Genomic DNA, 26,017 nt, shown 5'->3' with positions numbered 1-26,017 from the left:
AATAACTATGATTGTTGGGTTAAGGGTTGTGGTAGTTATAGACATTAATAACTGCAATGGTTGGGTTTAGGGTTGTGGTAGGTGTAGACATCAATAACTATGATTGTTGGGTTAAAGGGCCATAAAACCCATACACTGCTCTAAGCGTGTATTTTTCATACAACGTTTGATACAGCACAGCGAATGAGAGAACAAAAACCCTCAGCATTTCCCGGAAACTTAGATGCACACGACAGGTAGTGTCAGAAAGCTGCGTGTGTTATTTCGGTCACAAAATGCAGTGAAAATCCTACACGAGGTTAAAGTTTGGTTGTGGTGCTAACATGTTTACACTCGGTACAATAGTTCAAACTGAATAAACAAAGAGCACTGGTCGCTCATTTACCAAATCTGTAGAGACAGGACAATCACCAGCAACTAGAGCCGCGTCTTTATTAAGAGGAGACTACAAGCAAATTCGAGACATAATTCTGTGTCAATTCTGAGACATAATAAGGCACACTCAGGTACAGACGCCCAGTATGCACGCTGGAATATTATCTCATGACTGTGACGCAGCTTCAAAAATTTGTTTCAAACCGGAAGTACAAATTTGCTTGAAATAATGCGAAAACAACCAATTTACACATTTTTAGTGAAATATTGGTGTCCTAATTGTGTTTTTAGCAGTGTGGGACACATATACGACTGTTAACAGCTCAAAAAATGTGTTTTAGTGTTTCGTGACCCTTTAAGGGTTGTGGTTGGTATAGACATTAATAACTGCAATGGTTGGGTTTAGGGTTGTGGTAGGTGTAGACATTAATAACTATGATTGTTTGGTTAAGGGTTGGGGAATGTGTAGACATTAATAACTATAATGGTTGGGTTTAGAGTTGGGGAAGGTGTAGACGTTAATGACTATGATAGTTGGGTTAAGGGTTGGGGAAGGTGTAGATGTTAATAAAACCTATGATCATTGAGTTAAGGGTTGGGGAAAGTGTAGACATTAATAACTATGATGGTTGAGTTAAGGGTTGGGGAAGGTGTAGAGATTAAAAACTATGATGGGAAGGTGTAGACTTTGCAAATTTTGAATTCGCATGGACTTTAAAGGTTAGAGTTGTACATCCTAACATTGTTGTGCCACCAAAAAAATATATATATATCATTTTTGAACAAGCGCCATTAGATTGTTGCGGGTGATTGCTCAAATCTGCTTTTATTACTTCTGAGGCTACTGGAGGACTCGTAGTCCCTCTCCTCCAATCCCAATGACATCAATACAGAAAAGGTCAGATGTTGTGAGAACATTCGGCGGTTGCAAGGTTTTCTGAAGGAAAAGTGCACTTGACAGCTCAGTTTACTGTCAAAGTCTTCCTGCAGACTTCTCAACCTCACTTCTTCAAGCTTATGTCAGAGTTTGTCTGACTCTTGTGAAATGCTGATATTTATACTATCCAGATGTCATGGTCTCAGGGGCACGAACTCAACATTAAAAGTAAGTTTGCTTGCATTGGCGTCACCTAACGTCCGTTTAGAAGTCATTTATTTGGAAGCAAGCGACATATTAAGTGTAGCTGGACAAATATCTGGTCTAATACTTTGAGAATGAAACTTTGGTGGGCAATGCATGTTGCACTGTTTTTGCTATGCATGTGTGATTTTTGTTCTGTGGCTGCAGTTTCAGGAGGTGTACTAATAGCTTTCCATTGTTATCACACTTGATATTTTAATGTAATATAAAAACAAATATTTTCAGATCTAAAAAATAGCATGTTTAAGTGAAACTGAGTAATTAAGAGTTGATAGAAATTATTGAATGTTTTAATCAATTTTGTAGTATTGTTACAGTATATCAGATATTTGACTTTATAAATATAAAAACACATATAGATATTTGACTGTAATAAACTGCTGAATGTTTATCTCACTTAGTATAAGTTGGGGGCGTCACAGTTGCTCAGTGGTTAGCACTGTCACCTCTACGCAAGAAGGTCGCTGGATTGAGTTCTGGTTCGGTCAGTTGCCATTTCTGTGTGAAGTTTGCATGTTCTCCCCGTGTTGGCATGGGTTTCCCCAACAGTCCAAGACATGCGCTATAGGTGAATTGAATAAACTAAATAGGTCTAGGTGTGTGAACAAGTGTGTATGGGTGTTTCCCAGTACTGAGTTGCAGCTGGAAAAGCATCCGCTGTGTAAAACATATGCTGGATCGGTTGGCGGTTCATTCGGCTGTGGCCGCACCTGATGAATAAAAGGACTAAGCCAAAGAAAAATGAATAAATCAGTATAAAAATATAGAGCAGTTTTTTTTTATTTATTATGAAGAGGTTTAATTCTCGAGGTTTATTTTCAATAATATTTTGAAATATTTCTGCTTTGAAGATCATATTAGTTTCATAATATCATATTGATCGAACACTCTCAGTGCTGGGCTATCCACCAGTAAAACATATGCCAGAGTAATTGGTGATTCATTTCGTTGTGGTGACCCCTGATAAAGTAGGGTTTGGGAAAGGAATTGATTGAGTGTTTACACAGTTAAAGGCAAACTTTTTTGCCCTCCTGGGTCATATTTTCAAAGTGCTGTTTAACAGAAAAGTTTTTTTTTAAGTAGTAATTTTATTAAGTAACCAATTTGGTCTAGGCGACGGGGTGGCGCAGTGGGAAGTGCTGTCACCTCACAGCAAGAAGGTTGCTGGTTCGAGCCTTGGCTGGGTCAGTTGGCATTTGTGTGTGGAGTTTCTATCTATCTATCTATCTATCTATCTATCTATCTATCTATCTATCTATCTATCTATCTATCTATCTATCTATCTATCTATCTATCTATCTATCTATCTATCTATCTATATATCGATATATCAATCTATCTATCTATCTATCTATCTATCTATCTATCTATCTATCTATCTATCTATCTATCTATCTATCTATCTATCTATCTATCTATCTATCTATCTACCTATCTATCTATCGATCTATATATCGATATATCAATCTATCTATCTATCTATCTATCTATCTATCTATCTATCTATCTATATATCTATCTATCTATCTATCTATCTATCTATCTATCTATCTATCTATCTATCTATATATCGATATATCAATCTATCAATCTATCTATCTATCTATCTATCTATCTATCTATCTATCTATCTATCTATCTATCTATCTATCTATCTATCTATCTATCTATCTATCATTCTATCTATCTATCTATCTATCTATCTATCTATCTATCTATCTATCTATCTATCTATCTATCTATCTATCTATCTATCTATCTATCGATCTATATATCGATATATCAATCTATCTATCTATCTATCTATCTATCTATCTATCTATCTATCTATCTATCTATCTATCTATCTATCCATCTATCCATCTATCCATCTATCTATCTATCTATCTATCTATCTATCTATCTATCTATCGATATATCAATCTATCTATCTATCTATCTATCTATCGATCGATCGATCGATCGATCGATCTATCGATCTATCTATCTATCTATCTATCTATCTATCTATCTATCTATCTATCTATCTATCTATCTATCTATCTATCTATCTATCTATCGATATATCAATCTATCTATCTATCTATCTATCTATCTATCTATCTATCTATCTATCTATCTATCTATCTATCTATCTATCTATCTATCTATCTATCTATCTATCCATCTATCCATCTATCTATCCATCTATCTATCTATCTATCGATCTATCTATCTATCTATCTATCTATCTATCTATCTATCTATCTATCGATATATCAATCTATCTATCTATCTATCTATCTATCTATCTATCTATCTATCTATCTATCTATCTATCTATCTATCTATCTATCTATCTATCTATCTATCTATCTGGATGGATGGATAGATTCATTTTGTATTACCCTAATTTAATTTCAGTTTGTTGGTTTATTTATTACATTAAACTTTAACAAAATGTCTGCCATGTAAGTAATTATTTAGGTTTTATTAAATTTTTCAAATTAATAATTATTTCATGTAACTTTTTTAGTTAACTAGTCTTGGGTCAACAAAACATCTAAAAAGTTCTGATCTGAGATGCTCAATTTAAAGTATAACTCACTTCTGATGAAGTGTTCATTGACAGCGTTTTGACTTTATACTGCAGTCTCGCTGCTGAAACGCAAAGAAAAAATGCACACTATTTTTTTACGAGAGATTTTTGTTTTGCAGTGTTTGTGTTTGTTTTCCTTGGAAACAATTCAGGGATGGCTGAGGGCAACGAAAACATTTTGAAGAGACACACACACGTACACTTAACAACTGGAGAAGTGTTGGTCGGTTGTAATGAGGAGTGTGGCAATGGAGGGAATGTTGTCAGCCAGAGTTTGCGGGCACCATGAATGGACTAGATTTACAGTTGGGAAAATCCCCTACAGTGGATGGGGACACCGAAAGGAAAGGCCTGTGTATTTCACAGGGCAATGAGAGGGCATTCCTTCCCTCAGCGCTCTGAACACAAGAGATCCCTTGTTCCTCTATACGCATATATACACACTCTTACGTTTCTCACTCTACGCTCGCACGGATTTGACAGAGCACACATATATCGCTCACAGGGAAGGGAAAGACTACCGCTTTCAGTTTGACATCAAAGGTAAAAACAAGCTGTCGCAGGCGTGGGTCCAAACATTAGTTTCGTTTCTGGGATATTTGTGGACACACGGGTGTTTTCGCCGACAAATTGGTATTACAAACTGTTTGCTTTTGTTCAGACCAAAAACTGTGATTTTTCAGTGTTCCGCATCCACTTTTCCCCAAATGGTAGAACAGTTAGAACTAAATGACAGGATTATCATGTTCTTTATAAAATTAGAGCACGGTGTTCTTTGGTCTTCTAGGTACATTCAGCTCTCACCGTGTCTAATTTGACTAAACTGCACGAATAATGATGACTGATGTTTGATAAAATTAAATAAAAGACACCTTTGTGTTTTCCAAGGTCAATTTTGTTATCGTTTTCAAATGCGTTCTCCAAAAAAAAGAATTGTTTCCATCAGTTTTTGTAGTTCTTGCTGACTCTTCAGCAACAGTTGGAATTGTTTCCAACCAAAATGGGTGTGAAATATGAAAAAACAACTGCTGGATTCAAATTTTTTTATTTTAACCCTACAAAATTTGGACTGATGAATCAACATTTTTAGTGTTTACCAGGGTTCAAGGATTTTTTCTACTGGCCCGATCGGACCAGTGGTTCAAATTTGTACCTGCCCTGCCAATATTTTCCCTGGCCCTACCAAAAAAAAAGTTATTAGCTCTTAGCTATCAATAGCTATTTCTTAGCCACAAATAAAAAAAATAGTCAAAATTTGTAAATCTAGAATTTAAATATTTTAAAAATGTTTATAAATGTATAATCAGCAAATATCAAGTGTTTTGCAAACAAAAGTAGCAAAATGTGCTGGTGTTTTATTGCAGAACAAAAGATGGCTGACCTGCCAAACTGACGGCCAACTGTACAAAACATCACTTTTTTTTTTGGTCGTGGTGTACCCTCATAAATGTTGGCTTCCACGAAGTTAGAAACAGATGTTTTCCTGTAGCATCATTATCACTTGATGTTGCCGTCATGTTGCTGTCTCTTCGCTGTACTGGTTGTTAAAAAAAAAAAACATGCTCACAGCATCCAATCAGATAAGAGGAACCGAGAAGGTAGCATTTGAAGACTTAAAAACACTCGATTCTCGATTCCGACTGTCTTTGCATGCAATTGACAAATAGTGACAGGCAAATTAAACTTTACTGACAGGGCATCAGTGGCCGGATTGGGCCAATAACGATCCTGTCTACTGTCCCAAGCATCTCACACGCTGGCCCCGGATCAGGCAGTCCTTATTGTTGAGCCCTGTTTACAAATAGCAGCTGGCATATTGTGAAATTGTAAAAGTTTAGAACATTTTGTGAATAGAGACAAGTGAAACGAAATAGCAGTAATATCTGGGAGATTTCTTTGCTCTTTCTTATTGACTAAGGCTGCATTTACACTGCAGGTCTTAATGGTCAATTCCAATTTTGTGACTGTATCCGATTTTTTTGATGAGCTGCTTACATCATCTTTTAAAAGGGCCTCGTATCCGATCGTCTGCATTTACACAGAACATGGCAAAGGCGCAATGACCAGGAAAAAAAAGGAGCGGGCGCTGACTAACAGCTGATAATTAAAGAGTGATCTTTTCTCTATTCCTGTATGTAATCTGTTCGCAGCTTTTGACAAGCTGTTTTACTGTAGTTTATGACAGAAACGTTCTCATTTTTCCATCTTCTTTTGATATATAGGGCCCTATCATACAACCGGCGCAGTGTGGCGCAAGGTGTGACGCAATAGTCTTTTGGTTGTTTCAGCTTGGCGCAAGAGTCATTTTGAGGCGTTGCGCTACGCTGTTTAAATAGCAAATGCATTAGCGCTCATTTGTGCGCCCATAGGCGTTCTGGTATAAAAAGGAAGGCGTTCTGAGGCGGACCGCTGGCGCGTTGCTATTTTGAAAAACTATAATAGATTTTTCATTAGACCAAAACAAACCCGGTCTAAACTCTGGCGCTGAGTTGCGCCTCGCTTACGCACTGCTTAATACACACAAGAGAGCAATAGGCAAATATCTTTACATATGAAAAAAATTAAATATTAAGGATATATATAGAATATAATAAGAATAGATATAGGATATAAATATAAAGGATTAAAATATTACAAAACATATTATTTTCTAGCCTACATAAATATGAAAAATCACTGCTTTTATGTCTTCTTCATCTCGGGAGGCTTTTTCAGTTCATTCAAAAAAGTATTTATTTATAGACTAATTGATGTCTGTGCGTAAAGGTTTCCCTATCCAAAAGCGAAAATGAAAGTGATCCATTATCTCTCATTCTCACGCAGTAGATGCTCTGTTTAACAGTTTTCTGTTAAAAAAACTGATAACTGTTAACTGTTTGCTTGTGAAATGCTAATTTTTTCCACTTAGACTTACTTTGCGTCCTGTAAATAGCGAATGCGCTCTTGGCGCGACGCAGCTGACTCTTAAAGGGAATGGGAGATGAGACTCTAATTGGTTTATTCTCAAAACACACCTATAACTCATTAAGAAAATAAACTCAACCCTTTTAGACCATGCGCCGAAGCGCAAGGCAGATTTCCTGTCCTTAAATTAGCAAAAACACGTCCTGACACGCCCTGAAAGCATATGCGCCCTGCGTTTTGCGCTTTGCGCATGGACCGTCAAAATAGAGCCCATAGGCTTTTTTAAACCTTTAGGCATCTTAATGTAATCTCCATGGCCTGATTTATGCACGTGATGTATGCACTAGTTTTATATTAGTTTATACTGGTTACGTGGCAGACATTGCACTCTCTCGCTGTCGTTAACATACTTCAATACCTGTGCTATATGACAATATGAACGCTGTTTAAGTCCTTGTGTATGAGATTTAAGGTTTGGGACTCTGTTGAAGTGTGTTCTGAAATGAAAGCTTCTGACTTGACGTCATTTGCTATGGTTTTTAATGACGCGCCACTCGCATTGGCAGGTCTGATCTACCTGCTTACACTGCAGACACAAGAACACAGATCCGATTCATATTGGATAAATTTCCACATATGAACAAGGCCTGAATCTGATTTGGGTAAATCGGAATCCATGTGATTTGTTCCTGCTTACACGTGCATGGGCCATAACCGATCTGTGCCACATGGGAGAAAAAAAATCAGATTTGAGTCACTTGAACAGCGCAGTGTAAATGCGGCCTAAATGTGTACGTTTTTGTTTTTGTCTGTTCCAGGTGATTCCATTCCCCATGTCATGTGACCTTCGAGAAGACTGCGCATGTCGAGACCCAGATGCCCAGGAGAACAACAAAGGAGCCCGTCACCGGTCCATCGGCTGAGCCGGGTACCCTCGGCCTGCTGGGAAACCATTCTTCTCTACATGCTGCTTATAGGAGGGCCTTTCCACTCACACCGCACTCAAACATGCCCTCATTTCCTCATCAAACAGCAACAACCCAAAAGGGTATGACACTCAAAAGCAAACAACCCAACTAAACACATCAACAACAGGTTTCACAACGGAAATAAAACATGGAAGTTCGGCAATAGCAACCATAGATGTCGTCAAACTAAGGCTCCATCAAATACGCCTGGACTGACGTTGTTTTCTTTTAATGTTTGCTTTCATTGATCATTATTTGTAAAGCGCAAACCATGGCGATTTTCATCTAGAGCAAGAAGAAGAAAAAAAATAATGGGAAGGGGTATACATGAAAAGATTCCAAACGAGACAAAGATTACCAAACTAAAGTGAATGGATGTCCCCTTAAACCTCTCCATGTCTCCGTTTAGCCATTCGCTCTCACATCTCTGCATTCTTATACATGTATAAGTTCAGAAAGAGGATATATACAAGTCTAAATTTGTGTCACACAGATGGCTTGCACTCGTCTGAATATTTTGAGCTGCTCTTACTAACTAAAAACAAAAAAAAACACGACCTCAGCGCCTGTATGAAACATCGAGGGACGATTGGGGAATGTTTCACAGTGCATAGGAAGATGTACGAGTGCAGCTGCTGTGGCCCTAAATCATAAAAAATGCTATTTATCAGCAACTAATGCGCAAATCTGATGCCCAAAATCATCAGAGGAGGTGTTGATCCAGTGAGAGCAGAAAGAGAGGGAAAGAGGTTGTGTTAGCACAGCTGTTGCTGCTAGTTTTGTTTTTGCTGCTGTGGCCATGCAGCCAAATTCTGTCTATGGGCAGTTTAGGTGCAGTCTGCCATGGATTTTACCTCTGGTGCAAATGCAGTTTAATAAACTTTACAGGAAAACAGTAAATATATATATATATATATATATATATATATATATATATATATATATATATATATATATATATATATATATATATATATATATATATATAACCAGTTCCCCTTTAAAGAAACAAATATGGTTTTATTTTGATGCTTGGGCTGTCTTGGGTTCATTCTTGGACAAATTTAGATCTATCTTTATTTTTGTGTTTACATTTCTTCATTTAATATTAATAATTGGATTATTTATAGAATTTTTCATAAACTCCCCAAAAATTGTTTGCTGTTTGTTCAAACTATTAATTTAAAGGGCACCTATGATGAAAATTAACTTTAGTACTCTGTTTGGACAGAGCTTTGTGTAGGAATAGTGTGTCCACAGACATATTGGGGTGATATAAACACAATTCTCCTTTTTTAAGTTTCCTGACGTTAAAATAGGATCCAAATCCCTCCCATTTTGAGGCCCACCGCAACGTGATGTGGGTATGCAGTTTAACCGGGCACCAAATTGATTGACAGACATGTATTAACATATCTTCTTAGTCATTCATTCAGTTTCTTTTTGGCTTAGTCCCTTTATTTATCAGGGGTCGCTACAGCAGAATGAACCGCAAACTTATCCAGCACATTTTTACGCAGCGTATGCCCTTCCAGCTACAACCCATCTCTGGGAAACATCCACACACACTTATTCATACTCATAGGCCGTACTCACACTAGGTACAGTTGCGAGGGGTTTGTGTCTTTAATAAACTACGGCAGTTTGCGTTCACTGAACAGTAAGATTGATTAATAAATTCATATGAAACAGTCCCTTAAAAGTCACGTCTCGCTTTCAGTTTCGGCCTTTGGCGCGTTTTGCACTCACACTACAAAGCCCAAGTGAACCGTGCTCAGGCCCACCTCTTCCAACCGGGCCAGGGCCGGCCAAGTGAACCGTGCTTGAGCCCGATTCAGCGCACTCACAACGGGCCTGGGCACAGTACGGATGGCATAGTGTAAGTAGGCCCATACACTACGGACAATTTAGCCTACCGAATTCACCTGTACCGCATGTCTTTGGACTGTGGGGGAAACCAGAGCACCCGGAGGAAACCCACACGAACGCAGGGAGAACATACAAACTCCACACAGAAACGTCAAGGCTTGAACCAGCGACCTTCTTGCTGTAAGGCGACAGCACTACCTACTGCGCCACTGCGTCGCTCTATCTTCGTAGTAGCGTATAAAATCATAACAACAAGGCAGGACGTGCGCAAAGCAACTGGTATTAAAAGATCTGTTCAGCTAACTCATTTTGGGAGGATCACGTACTTATGATTGTTCTCAGCTGCCGCATCAGATCATGATTGATTCTTTAATCAGATGATTCCTAGCCCACAGTAAATAACCAGAGTTTTTCTTATCTCTATATCTTCTTCTTGATGATCCCCCCCTACATGCGAAACAGCGGCCCAGTGATTAGCACGGTTGCCTCAGCAAGTAGTCCCTGGTTAAAGTGCCTACCAAACCAGATGAAATTTCTGTGTGGTGTTTTGCTCGTTCTCCCCGTGCTCGTGTCGGTTTTCCTCAGGTTCTCCGGTTTTCTCCCACAGTCCAAAAACACGCAACCTAAGTAAGTTGGACACCAGAAATTGATACCATAGCCAAGCTTTCAGCGAGTACACCTCTCCTCAGTCATCCATATCTGTCATTTAGCTAGAAATAAGCTGGGGGGAGTTCATCGAGATCTACCTGAGCTCAAACTCCCCTCTCGCCCTCCAAACAGGAGGGAGCCCAGGGCTCGAGGATCTCATGATCTCAGGGCTCTCTCCCAGGACAGATTGCCAAACAGGCTTTATAATCAATCATCAGCTATGTCTGAACGCTTTTAAAACAGTGCATGTTTGTAATAAATAAAGTAAAATCACTACGTAATTCATCATCACAGCAGCACAGTGTCAGTACAATTATAATAGAAGAGTCACTCCCGGTTAGTAGACATTAAATCAGGTTCATTTTTGTACATTAACACATTATATATCCATACAGCAGTGTATATTAACATGTATCCTGTCACATTAACCATGCAAAAACAGTGCAAAACTGAACGTACGTGTGTGTTTGCGTGTGCGTGCTTCATAACGACATTGTGCGTGACTCATCATTGCAGAAAGGCTTGAATTACCTCCACAACAAATATATCAAATAACCAATGGGAAAGTCCTTATTGTAGAGGAGATCTGCTTCGTTCTTGTCTGTCACTGTGCTGTTTATCTACAATATTGCTACACGCACCATAGCAATAGTGTGGGATCTAAAATGGCTCAGACACGCACGTGGGAATGGTGGGCGGGTAGAACTATCTTATTTGAATTAAAGGCACAGGAAACAAAAACAGCTACACTGTCTTAACAGCTCAAATTTCCCAGATTTAGAAAGGTCTGATGGGTGTTTTAAGCTAAAACTCTAAGGACACATTCTGGACACACAAAAAATGAGTATTAAATCTTGAAAAGGAGGTAAAATAGGTGCCCTTTAAAATAAGCGAAACAACACAATTCTTGAGTTTTTTCAGGACATTTTTTATGTTCAGTCCACTTAAAAACTAATAAGATAACTTAATTCCCATAATGTTGCCCCAATTTAAATTAAGTGTGTGGAGCCCAGCATTTTTTACAGTGTATTTAAAGCGTCATCCAAATTAATTGTCTCTCAGATATCCTCTGGAACTGAATGCATTGAATGACAAATAAATACTGAGATTAATCATTTGAATAGCTTGACAGCCCTACTAGAGATAAAACAGCCACCATGATGATTGATTAAGAGAGAAATACAATTATATACAGGCTGTAATCATAATCCAATTACAATGAAGAACAGCTGAAGAGCTTCAGAAAGGAACATCATTTTGAAAAAAGCAATGCCAGGTTAACACAAAAACTGAGTTATTTATTGACACAAAGAATGTAATTTAGGCTTCGGTGTCGACTATTTTCAGAGTTTATTAAGGAGTTTTGCGCTAGCTGGACCTGACCTAGCATTATACTCGCGTTCCTCCTTTTTGCAGTCAGTTTTCATCGTAGCTTTTTGTAACAGAAGTATCTCATCGGCAGATATGTCATCGGTGCTCCCCTTTTTGAGGTGCTCATTATATTTGTGAGGAGTAACGTCAACAACAACGTGGTAGTGTATACAACCGGCAACACAATAGCAAATATAGCTTTTCAAGTACTTGCAAGAAGAACAGGCTTTAAGTTCTGTGTTTTGTGTGTAAAGCTGGAGATTATATAATCCATTGTGTAGTGGTTTATGGCAGTCTGTATGAACCTACTGAACTTTTAATATCCGTATAGAGGTTAAAATGCCATTTTTAGGGTGTGTTCACACAGGGAAGGTTTTGTTTGATTAAAACAAACTCAACTAGGTGATTTTTTTCAATAATAATTGTGCCATCCCTTCTCTCTACCAAATAAGTAGAGCGAGACCTTAAAAATATCTTGAATCTCTAGAGTCAACTCTAATGGTGTGGTTACACTAGAGTTTGGGCTTGCGAATGTCTGTCGTATGGCGCTGCGAAAAGAGGCGGGATTAAACGAGATGATTAGACATTTAAAAAAAGTAAACGATTGGTCTATATTTAAAACCACACACACCTATATTGTGAAATGATGAGGTTTTTTTAGTTCCATTCAGTGTGCGGTATGAAATTCCACTAAAACAACACTCTTCCAGCAGTTCATAGTTGCATCCAATATCTCGTTTGTCACAGGGGCATGCATGAAATGTTCCCGAATGAAAGTGAAAGTGTCAAACTGCCGTTAAACTTGACCAATTAAAAATTAAACAAATTATGTGCTGTAACATGTAAATCATTCAAAAAGCAACTTACGTAAACACCTTAATCATATTACTGTCTTATTTAGATGTAGGCCAATAATTCGATTACTGGTGTCCTTGTAAACGTAGACATTGTTTGTTGTGTGGTATTTTTGTTTTTTATGTTGGGTTCAGTCTTAAAAATTAAACAAAGTGATCTAGAACTGAATCTAGATCTATCCTTTTGTGATTTAGTCCTGACCAAACCCAATTTACAAATGTGAACACACCCTTTGGAAAATAGCTAGCTATAGTTGAAGGCAAAATTATTACACCTCCTGCAAAATGTTAACTATAAAAAAGCAATGTTTAAGAAAAAATGTTACATTTTTCTAAAGCATTTCCTTTAATATTTATTTTTTGGAAGAAAGTGTTTTTATTTTAATTTGTGTGGCAGAAGTTTTACATTTTTTAAATACTTTTTGAGGTCATCATTATTACCCCTATAAATAATATTAGTTCAATTGGCTACAGACAAACCACTGTTGTCAAATGACTTGCCTAGTTAACCTAATTAAACTAGTTGAATTAGAAAAAATATCATGTCATAATAGCAAACTAATTAGTTATTAAAAATATTGTTGAAAAATATATTAAAAAAACTAAATTAAACATCGCTTGGAAAATATTTGAAAACGAATTTAAATTTTACAATAGTGCTAAAAATTTTGCCTTCAAATGTACCTTAAAAGAGCATCAAATTTATCATCCACCCTCACATTCTCTCTGAGCTTTTAAACGCATCTTAATGACATCTTATTAAATAAGCAATGTAGAAAAACAACTGTCGTAATAAAGCCTAGTTAGTCTACTTATCAAACCAGGATATACCAACAGAACAGTAAATGATGAGAGGTTATTTCTATAGCATTAATGTCTAACCACCACTGTTTCTCAGAAGTGAAGAGTTTGAGGTAGGAAGGGCCTTGTGTGTGTGTTTATATTTGGTGTATCCCTGTCAATCAGTATTTTTTACCCTTGACCACAGTCGCTGCACTTGTCTTTGTACAGTTGTTTTGTCGAGGAAAAAGAAAAGTTTACCACAGAATAAAAAAAAGCTGCTATGGTCAGACAGGTTATCGTAATTGTTAAATGAAACAGTCGTTTAGTGTTAGACATCATTGAATAGTACTTTATACTGTGCGTTATATATATATATTTTTTTTTCCTCGTCTTTTCACTAGCTTAAGTAGAGAATCAAATAATTCCAATGGTAAGAATCGGACCTGCGAGAGACATGGAAACGATGAACGTATGTAAGAGTCACTGATGACTTATTTATTCATGTACGCAAGCAGCTGTCATCATTTTTTTCGATATAGCGATCACGTATTTAGTCTTTCTGTTCCTAGTATTAAACTGTATGTTATTATTGCATAGCAAATGCTCAAATACTGCTGCTTTTATTCAAATATCCCTTGGGAAGAGTGCCTAGAACAAATACCAATATATGTGCAATCTTTATGAACTAGAATCACGACCGGACTCAGACATCACTGAAAATAGATCATTACTGAGCTTTACATACAGTACAGTTCTTTTTTACACGTTACGTTTTCTGTCTTTATTCTTCCTGAAAGGGATGGTTTAACCAAAATTGAAAACCTTTGCTGTTTTAGTAACTTTTTCTGTGGTGATTGGGGATTCATAAAATAATTACCAGCACTTTGAGAGTTATAGCATAGAGGCAAAGCTAAATTAATATCTGTGGCTCCTGCTGATCAATCGTTTAACTCTATAAGACCTCAATGTATCATCAAGAGCCTTGGGTATAAGTATAGTTTTGTTTGTATGTTTGTTTTTTTGGTTGTTGTTTTCACCTCTGATTGTAAATGTTATCAGTCAATAGTTATGTTTCCATCCAAATATGCAAATTAATGTATGCGCAAAACTGGAATATCGCAAAAAACGTTTGCAAATATCGCACATATTGCATCTTTTGCGTGTCCAAGTTTGTTTGTTTTTAATGGAGATGTGATGCGCGCACTTTTACCTAAGAGTTTAAAATATCTCAACTTTTTTGTCATTTGACAAAAACCAACCAATCAGCTTCACACTTTGTGTGGATCATACCAACACAATCTCACAGCAATTCGTAACTTTTTGATTTAGTGGCTAATTTGTATGAATTCAGACAATCTCGTTCGTACAATTTAGTACGATTTGCTCATCACCCAATGATGGTTGGGTTTAGGGGCGCGGTTGGGATTTAGAAACCAAGGACGGACACATTTTTAAGTCCCAAAAAGGCACGACTCTGTGGATCTCTGCAGAGCACATGAGATTGTCGGTGGGAGTGTTAACATACAGCGAGAAGAAGGAAACGTGTAGGGCGAGAGGAGATTTTCCACTAGTTAATCAATCGTGGATGTTTGACTATTGGGCGGATAAAAAAAAAAAGTGTGAAAGGATGATAATAATAAAATAATAATGTCACCAAATATAGTTGTGCGGCCGTTAATATAGCTGGGCGGCCCGCCCAAGTAAAGTCTATGGCATTTAAGTGTGGGAAGCACTGCATCCTTTTCACACCAATTTTTATCATCACATGATCTGTTATAAAACAAAATCACATGACTTTTTTGATGTGTATGCTGGAATTTATTTAGTTTCCATAATAGTTCATATAGTTTTTTTTTTTTAATTGGATAAAACTTTTATCCTTTTATCCTAGTTTTTTAATGCGCATTTTCGAGAATTCCATTAAGCATTTCATCAATTCGTTTTCCTTCGGCCTAGTCCCTTTATTAATCAGGGGTGGCCACAGTGGAATGAACCGCCAACTTATCCAACATATGTTTTACGCAGCGGATGCCCTTCCAGCTGCAACCCAGTACTGGAAAAACACCCTTACACATAAGGCCAATTTAGCTTATTCAATTCACCTATAGCACATGTCTTTAGACCATAGGGGAAGGCGGAGCACCCAATAGAAACCCACGCAAACACAGGGAGAACATGCAAAGTCTACATAGAAATGCCAACTAACCTGGCTGGGACTCGAAACATTAAGCATTTTTAATGCCTTATTCCATAATCCGCATAAAAATAGGTAGATGGAAACACAACTATTGAGCTCTCAAAGTGAGTAAACGAACAGCAAGCTTTCATTTTGAGCGTAAAGTATCCCTTTAAGAAAGCCTAATGCATGCTATAGCATAGCATTACCTTTTACTTAGAAGCCATGAAAAACAATATCAAATCAAATGAAGTTTGGTGAAACAGTCTACTGTAATCGCAACAGGATTTTTTTTATTATTATTATTTCGCTGTACCTCATGCCTGTAATGTTTGCTGCTTATCCAGTATTTTAGTTATTTAAAAATCTCTTAGCAATATACGATGTTGTAAATAATATAATTATTTATTAAGAATGTTGTCTTTTCTTATTTATATTTACACCGTTCATTTAAGTTATTTTTTCTACATGTCTCCAGTGTTACTTTGCTGTCTTTTTGTTTTATTTTCCCTCACTGTCGGTTCCTCTGTTCTGGTTAGAACACAGCAAAGGTGTGTGTTTGGAAAAGACCTGTTTTCCCAGCCACTCAATTTGTATGAGTAATAAATAAAAGTCTGTAACGCATAAGGAAAATGTTCTAGAAATGGCACCTTTTGGAAAAAAAAAAAAAATCATACAAAGCGTTCCTTTGCCGTATTGACTTCCAGCCGTGTTTTCGATTCCATATGTTTGTATATTCTGGGGAAATTGGTCAGAGAGGTTCCGTTTCCAATTGCTGAGTAGATACATTGAACCGGTCTGGAGCCGCGGGGCTCGTGTGGTTTTTCTGTAAATAGTAGAATAGGTGAGAGAAACTGAAAGACTGCTTGTGGTGGCTTCAGCTGCTGATGTTTGGCCACGTATAGAAAAGCCTCATGTATAGAATCCTTCTGTAATCCTATATGTGTGTCTGCGCATTTACAGAACCATGTCCGTACATGCCAACAAAATCGTACCTCAATAAATAAATAAATGTGTTTTTTCGACGTATTTTTCGGATTTCCCTATAGTGTCGTGTTTGCTTGAAGAATAGCCAGGTTTCTGTATCGCTTTTCTAATTCTCGATGGAGAACATTCCCGAAAGTCACTTTGCGTCTTGAGATTTCACTTTTTTATTTTATAGCTTCTGTATTTCCACACTGATGTGTAGGTTTTGTACAGTTTTCCCGCACTGTAAAAAATATCTGTAATTTAAGAGTTTGTTTTTTATTTATGCTTTGAATCGCATTATGAGACCTTGATCTTTCCTACGACAATGTTTGATGTTGAAAAAGTTTTGACTTTTATTGACATTTTAGTAGTTTGAAACAATATATAATTAATAATAAATAGAGAATTAACTGAAAATGAGATTAACTGGCAGTTTATTACCACATGTTTGTACTGTGATAAAATGCCAGTACTTTTTCTGTTATTTTACGGACTTAATTATATACAGTGGGTATGGAAAGTATTCAGACCCCCTTCAAATTTTCACTCTGTTATATTGCAGCCATTTGCTAAAATCACTTAAGCTCATTTTTGTCCTCATTGATGTAAACACAGCACCTCATGTTGTTCGAAAAACAGAAATGTTGATATTTTTGCTGATTTATTAAAAGAGAAAAACTGAAATTTTACATGGTCCTAAGTATTTGGACTCTTTACTCAGTATTTAGTAGAAGCATCCTTTAAAATCTAATACAGCCTTTTTGGGAAAGATGCAACAAGTTTTTCACACCTAGATTTGGGGATCCTCTGCCAATCCACCTTGCAGATCTTCTCTCTATTTCTGTCAGGTTGGATGGTAAACATTGGTGGACAGCCATTTTTAGGTCTCTCCAGAGATGCTCAATTGGGTTTACATCAGGGCTCTGGCTGTGCCATTCCATATATATATATATATATATATATATATATATATATATATATATATATATATATATATATATATATATATATATATATATATATATATACACATACATACATTAGATATATATACATTAGAGCTGCACGATTCTGGCTAAAATGAGAATTGCGATTGTTTTGCTTAAAATAAAGATCACGATTTTCTGACAATTCTGTAGACGTAAAATAAAGATTTATATGAGTGGGCTATTATTATTGTTATTTCCCAAACATATAGTAAAAAAAAAAAAAACTTTATTAATATTATATGTAGGTCTACTGTTTATTCTCATGCACAACACTTTGTGTTGGCTAAGAAAAAAGCATATCAAATGCTTGTCGTAGCCTAATCGTAACTCTATAATGCCATATGATTATTTAAATGTTGTGCATGCTTTCAGTTTCATTTTCACTGATAAGTGCGGTTCATACTTCCCTGTTCTCAAATAATCACTCTTTCACAAACTGAACATTATTTAGAACTTTATTACCTGTTATTTACAGCCTATGCAGGTTCTGTTCACTAAAGTAGACTTCATTCACAGGCGCGCGCCCGTTCTCTCTGTGGCAACAGCTCACAGTCAGCAGCTCACGTCATGCGTTATATCGCAGCCACAAATACATCATTACATGAAGACAGAAATGGCATTTTTGGGTGAATTATACCTTATAAATACAGTATGTGACGCTTTCAACACCATTTCAACACCTTTGGTGTCCACTTTGCTAAACAACATATATAAAACTATTTGAACGCTTGTAGGGCCGCCTTTTCTTCTCTCCTGAACTTGAAAATATGATTGGCAGAATCGTAGAAATGCTGAATTATGATCGTCTAGGGGGTCGAATCGAGATCGCGATCTTTTTTCGATTAATTGTGCAGCTCTAATATACATACATATATATACATATATATATATATATATATATATATATATATATATATATATATATATATATATCTTTTTTCCAAATACTTTGCACTCTTTTCAAACTGCACAGTAGATTATTTTTTAACATCAAAAGTCAACAGAGTAGATGAAAGTCCCACAATGCAATTCACAGCCATAAACAAACGGAAAACACCCTTAAATGATGAAATACAGTACCTGTGTTTTGCAGATTTATTTATTTTTTTTACAGTGCGGTAACATTTTTTTGATGTCAGTATTACACCAGTTGAGCATGTGTTTCTTAAACTCCTTACAGTTGCATGATCTAAACTGTGCTGCCAAATCCTGAGATGTACAAATTAGATGGTGTGCTACTTTCATCCGGGTAGTATAGCAAAAATTTAGATGTATTTATCATAAAGTTTATTGCAAATGAGAGAAATGCTTTACCCCATTTTTTTATTATTATTCTTTTCAGAACCTTTGTATCTAAATCAAATATGTGTTACTTGTTATATATATTGTTTCTTTTTCAATGCCCTACTCCATTTTGTGTCAAAGTTTTGTCTCCACATTTACAATCTGTCTCCGAATGCACTGACATAACAAATCAAGACCAGACATGATGACAGACCTGTTGTTCCTTCCTGGTGTTTCTCACATACAACTCTACAAAGCCTGACCTCGTACACTGATGGTCTCCATAAGCACTGGTTCTCAAGAAACTCACTTTGCTCTCAGTATACACACTTAATGCACTGTTTTCGGGCACTTACCACAATATGATTTTAATAACCGATTGATTTGTACCATTTTTCATGAGTATCTCTGATGTGAGCAGTTTGCCACTGTTTTATGTTTGTTCGTTTTTTGTTATATATATATAATATTGTGATATTACTTGTCACAGAGCAGACTAGTGTACTGTATATTTTCATGAACTCCTCAAGCATTATTAACCATAAGTACATCAATGTTATTTTTCCTGATATGTATTATTTAGAAAATAAACACTGGTTAATGAAATGCAGTTGTATTCCTTGTGTCAGAATGTTGCATGCATAGACGCTTATTGTCAATAATACTGTCTTTATTTATTTATTTAAATGGTGGCATATCAAAGCAAGGATGACAGTGCAGATATTTAAAAATAAAGAAATACAAACAGTAAAAATACTTAAGAGTAACATAAGAGTTAATAAGACCAACAGCATCAAGTACTGTAATTATATAGAGTGATACATTTAGAAAAATCATTTTAAAGCTTGGGCTATTTTACTCCAATAAATCGCAGTATGTATTTTAGGCCATATTGCTTACTTCTGAAATTGTATTTAACGTTGTAATCAGAAAACAGCTTCTTTTGAATATACACTCACTGGCCAGTTTATTAGGTACACCTTAATAGTGCCGGTTTGAACTCCTGTTTGCCTTCAGAACTGCTTTAATCCTTTGTGGCATCGATTCAACAAGGTACTGGAAATATTCTTCAGATATTTTGGTCCACATTGACATGATAGCGACACGCAGTTGCTGCAGATTTGTTGATGCAAATCTCCCGTTCCACCAAATCCCAAAGGTGCTCTATTGGATTGAGTTCTGGCGACTGTGGAGGCCATCTGAGTGCAGTGAACTCATTGTTATGTTCAAGAAACCAGTCTGAGATGATTCACGCTTTATGACATGGAGTGTTATCCTGCTGGAAGAAGCCATCAGAAGATGGGTACACTGTGGTCCTAAAGGGATGGACATGGTCAGCAACAACACTCAGGTAGGCTGTGGCGTTGACACAAGGCTCAATTGGTACTAATGGGCCCAAAGTATGCCAAGAAAATATCCCCTACACCGTTATACCACCACCAGCCTGAACCATTGATACAAGGCAGGACAGATCCAAGCTTTCATGTTGTTGATGCCAAATTTGGCCATCTGAATGTCGCAATCTTCTATTGTCCAATTTTGGTGAGCCTGTGGGATTTGTAGCCTCTGTATCTTGTTCTTAGTTGACAGGAGTGGCACCCGGTGTGGTCTTCTGCTGCTGTAGCCCATCTGCCTCAAGCTTTAACATGTTGTGTGTTCAGAGATGTTCTTCTGCATACCTTGGTTGTAACGAGTGAGTTACTAGTCGCATTTCCACTGTAGGGCCAGTGCAAGCCAGGGCTTTTATCAGGCCGGGCCAATAGCCCGGGAGGTTAAGTAGTGAGGCAAAAATCATGTCATGCTCTGTCAAGCTCGAAGCGCGTCACGCAAAACCCGCCCCCACAACGTCCCTCGAATCAAACGTCACACAACCCGCCCACTTCAGTGGGAATAAGGCAGATAAAGCACACCATCGCATCATCACGAAACCATTAAAATGAAGAAAACCGAAAAAAACTAATTACAAAATAATGTACATTACTGTACAGCATTATATTATATGTCTATACGCACAGGCCCTTCTATTGGCTCGAATCAGTCTGGCCTTTCTTCTCTGATCTCTGACATCAACAAGGTATTTGCACTCACAGAACTGCAGATTTTTTCTTTTTTTCAGACATTCTCTGAAAACCCTAGAAATGGTTGTGTGTGAAAATCCCAGTAGATCAACAGTTTCTGAAATACTCAGACCCGCCCATTTAGCAGCAACAACCATGCCAAGTTCAAAGTCACTTAAATCACCTTTCTTCCCCATTCTGATGCTCGGTTTGAACAGCAGCAGATCGTCTTGACTATGTCTACATGCGTAATTGCATTGAGTTGCTGCCGTTTGATTGGCTGATTAGAAATTTGAGATAATGAGCAGTTGGAGTGGCCAGTGAGTGTATATATTTTGCCTTTAATATCATTAGTCTGCATATACATTAGAAGTACATTAAAACTAGTTTTACATTCATAATTATAGGATGAATGCTGTACAATACATGTAAAGGCTGATTTATACTTCTGCGTCAAACGCACGCGTATGCTACGGCGCAGCCTACACGTCGACGCATAGCCCTACGCCGTGGCCATCAGCGTCGCTGACGTGCACCTCTCAAAAAATGTAACTACACGTCGCAACAACGCGTAACTTAAGCTCTGTGATTGGTCGGCTTGGTAGCGCTGACGAGTCTGGGCGGGACCGAGAGCCGCGCGAGCCCGATGGAGTGATTGTTTACAAGTGTGGAGTCCCGTGAAGGAGCTCCGGATGGAAAGTTTTGTTTTGTGTTTAACTCATAGTTAAAGTTGTTGCATGTCTGCCGGTTCCTGCCTCGAAATGAGCAAATTTGAGCCACTTGTACATCCCGGAAGCATTCAGAAAGAACAAAACACAGGCGAAGAAACTCGACACGGAGACACATTAACACCTCACTGCCAACTAGGATTTCGGAAGTGTTAATGCAGACCAACAGAGACAGCGCGCAGAAGTATAAATGCACAGCTACGCACGCTGCATCCGCCGTTGGTTACACCGGTCACTTGAAGCAGAAGTATAAACCAGGCTTAACAGTAAATGAATAGTGTGTACTGTATATTGGAAACACTTCAGTTTTCATTCATACTTTTGGATTCTTCGATTTGGTGGTGTGTTATTCCCCAATAACAACCAGTAATATATTGCGTATTTACGTCATCATGTATCACCAACTTAATGAATTAATGAAATGTATTAATTTATTCATTATTGATTTTAAAAGTTTAACTTCAAGAACTACACTTTGTGTTACAAAGGTCTTTTAAAAATATCTTTCAATTAGTATTCTTTACTCCTACCAGGTGAAGTTTTTTTTTCCCTCTACGCATCGATGAATTTGCTCTTCAGTGTTTGAACTCTCAGTAATGATTTTAAATCACACTGAACTGAGCTAAACTGAACTAAACTGAACTTAAACACAAAAAACTGAATTAAACTGTTCCAGTTACTATGACCATTTATGTGAAGCTGCTTTGACACAATCTACATTGTGAAAAAAAGCTGAATTGAATTGAATATTATTAGTCATAAATCAAACCATTCGTCTACAAGAATAACATAGAGGGCAAAGGTTTGTGACTAAATAAGAACTGAACACTAAACCCAACTGTCATTGGGGAGATGTACTAAACTGTACAAATGATATCTTCTAAACTAGCCGCTAAATCAAAACGTTATGAATTGCAGTGTGATAGTGGATTTAATGCTAACTTCATGCAGTGAGTGTGATCTCAGCAATGAACTTTAATGAAGTACTGGGCTGGTCCTTTTAGGGGAAGCAGTGGGTGCTAAACTTTAGGCCAGTGGTGTTGTGGAATGTCAAAACCTGACTGAGAGAAACAGTCTGTGATACAAGCAGCAGCTGTTTGCGCTTTTCTCCAGACCAGAGCAAGATTTGAGCCAGGATTGACACCAAGGTCGTATGATAAGCGTTTACTCTGACCACTTGCTTTCTAAACACAGAAAATCTGCTGAAATGATGAGGGAAAACTATTTAGAGGCAGCTCTCTTTCTCCAATATATAGATTTAAAAACATCCCACAAAGTAAATATTGTTTGTTCTGGCACACAATGGGGGGAGGGGGGGGTAACATTACCTGTTATTTTACAGATAATTGTCAGTGTTTATTTACAAAATGTTCCATTTTTTTCCATACTGTGAAATACCTGGGGCCTCATGTATCAACGCTGCGTACGCACAAAAACTTTGCGTACGCCAGGTTTCACGCTCAGAATCTCTCATGTTTGGCTTTACTAACAATGAACTGAACGTGGGAATGTGCGCAGCTTCACGGCAGCTTTAAGGCTGATGTTTGGACATTTTTTGTGCGTGTCTGTTTTATTTCCATTGGCGACTCCTAGAGGCAGTTGTGTTAAATTCCTCTCTACAAAGTGTCTAAACCTTGCAATGACAGCTGTATGAGACAGGTTCATCTAGCAGGTATATAAGGTTTCCATACCATACAGTTGACCAGGCAAACATTAAAGCACAATTTGCAGCGGTCGCCTGTTTTCCCAATGTAATCTGAGCTATCTACTGCACGGACATTGCTATAAAGACACTATCTGAAGATGAATTTGCATGCGTGAATCAGAAACATTTCCATTCAATAAATGTGAAAATAAAATATGATGCACAAACTTATTAATGATTCCTACTTGTCTTTCTCGTGATAAATAGTCGGCAAAATCTGATATGTAGCGGGGGAAAAAAGAAGAAAGAGTTCATCAGACGCTGGATTCGAACCGAGTTCATGTTCATGCGTTGTGATCCTGTTTCGTTTACTGCCCCAGTCCTGCCTGCCTTGTACTTCAGCCTGAATCCCAACTTTGATCCTAGCCGCCTGCCTTGAACTCTAGACCCATGCCTGACCCATGCCTGCATACTCATCCTGTGTTTACCTGCCGCCAGCCCAACGACACTATACTACTGTGACTGATGTGAGTTTGCGCACGCACAACATCTGTGTGCTATTTGTTATTAAACTGTTTAATAAAAATACTGCAAATGGATCCCTCTGTGTCAGCCACTTCATTACAATCTGTAATTAAAAATTCTAACATTAAATTCACAGTTGTTGTATTTTGGTGTGGATTGTGTTCTGTAATTAAAAATTCTAACATTGTATTTTTGGTATTACGTTTTTTTTTTCTGGGTTTTTTTAAAGGAAATTTTCTGTATTTTGAGAGAGTAACATGTGATTTTACGTTAATATTTACAGATTATTGCTGTAAAAATTCAGTCAAACTGTTTATAGCACTGTTGAAGATAGTAATCATACAAAGATTAAAGTGAGGTTAATAATGTCAAATAATAGCCTATTGTTTGTTTGTAGAATGCATAAGAGTCAGACAGCAGCGCATCATTTTCCACTGGCCGTTGTAAGTGAGTTAAACACATTTGCTCGGGCCACATCAGCCAGCAGTGTTTGTGTTTTCCTGCGATCGGAGGCCACTCTGAGTAGGCAGTAAAACTGGCTTGAGTTTGACAACTGTGGCTTTGTGGTTTCGAGAGCAGCCAGTTTAGAGCCAGTCTTAGCGAGGTCAACCAGAGGCCCGACTGAAGCCCGAATCAGAGCGGGTGTCCCTCTTTCACCGAGGGATTTTCCCCTCGGCTTCCACAAGAGAGGAAAAACTGAAAAGCAAATCAGTTTTGGAAATGCACTTGACCTCAGGCAACAATTATACGGAGCGGCGGAGCTTGTTATTTTTCAGCTCTATTCTGGGATCAATTGGAGAGACCGGTGAAAACGCATCTGCTAAAGACTGGCGGTTAGTGTGAAAATACGAGCGCTGTAAACAAGCCTACAGGATATGAGAATAAATAGCCCTTTCTTTATTTGTATCAGGTCGTGCATCTAATTGGAACCTCATGAGGATCGGATGCATGCAGTCCACATTACGCCTGCTGTGTGTGTTGGAGTTATTTCATTTTAAGCTAACCAGAAATGCATTTGCTGTTGGGATGATGGAACTGAATCTGAAAAGAATGCAGTCCAAATAAGACGTAACCAGATATGAACATATAATATTTACAAAGACCCCAAATGCTTTGAGCACATTGATTTAATAAGTTACAGTATTTGCAGTCTTTTTTTCCTCTCCATAATTTTATTGGTAACACTTTAGAATAACTACACACTATAAATCATTTAGGAAATAGTTCATTCATGATTTGTTAAGCATTTGCTCTACATTAACAGATGTTAGTGAGCAGTTAAAAGCCCCTTTCACACATACAGACCTTTCCGGAAAATTACTGGCAATTTTTTGGAAATGTGTGTATGTGTGAACAGGCCCTTTTGGAAAATACCGGTAAATTCGTTCTGGCTATTTTCCGGAAAGAGAAGTTGTAACATTACCCGTAATTTGCCGGAATGCTGCGCTGTGTGAATGCAGAAGGAAGATTGCCGGTAAGAGCCCGTGCACATCTAGAACATGCTGACGTGAGATGTCTGCTTTAACCAATCAGAACAATCAGACGCATTCACGTCCGCGCGGTTTATGAGAATAAAAGCCTTTGAATATTTTACCAGACATATTTAGCTGCTAGATGTTAGTCAGATAACGCTTATATGATCATCTTAATGCCAACTGTGTAACTAATCATCGATAAGATGCTTATGATAAGCTGCTGTTTGTTTACCTTCAGGCTTTGCGTGTGCCCGGTAAACAGCCTGTGAGCGCCTGCACACACACATATCATGTACATCTCGACATGCGAAAGTGTTTCTCTATATTTCATCGAAGTTGTTCACAATATTGATCATCCACAGAGTTTGTAATGTAGTCAAATGTTTACAAACACAAGCCCAGCCATTTAGAGCTCATTTCTGGTGAATGATGTCAGAATATACAGGTATTTTGGAATGGATGTGTGAATGCTTTTTTCCAGAAAAATTCCGTAACGTCCTCGCCTGTGTGAACAACACTTTTTTGAATGTACCCGTAAAGTCGTTCTGGTAATTTTACAGATATTTACCGGTATCAGTGTGTGAAAGGTGCTAATATCTGCAGATACAATTGCTCTATTCTTGAATTATAACCACATGTATAGTGTTTAGTGATTGTATTTTCGTAATTAAATTACAG

General features: G+C 37.5%; 2 protein-coding genes across 6 annotated transcripts in view; one reads left to right on the top strand and one right to left on the bottom strand.

Moving 5' to 3' along the window:
* Positions 1-8,870, top strand: part of pappab (pregnancy-associated plasma protein A, pappalysin 1b) — a 252,025-nt gene extending 243,155 nt beyond the window's left edge. For 3 of the 4 annotated variants that reach the window (XM_087251119.2, XM_087251118.2, XM_087251117.1), the window contains one exon: positions 7,817-8,870. In XM_087251119.2, the coding sequence (XP_087107245.1) occupies positions 7,817-7,921 (105 nt within the window). In that variant the 3' untranslated portion in view covers positions 7,922-8,870. 4 annotated transcript variants of the gene reach the window in all.
* Positions 1-26,017, bottom strand: part of LOC147844487 (uncharacterized) — a 79,498-nt gene that overhangs the window by 32,936 nt on the left and 20,545 nt on the right. The gene's annotated exons all lie outside the window — the stretch shown is intronic.

This window comes from Danio rerio, chromosome 5 (genome assembly GCF_052040795.2).
Source record: "Danio rerio strain M-AB ecotype USA chromosome 5, GRCz13ab, whole genome shotgun sequence".
Lineage (NCBI taxonomy): Eukaryota > Metazoa > Chordata > Actinopteri > Cypriniformes > Danionidae > Danio > Danio rerio.
Note: the sequence above shows the minus strand (reverse complement) of the source record. Positions and strands in the feature narration are given on the sequence as shown.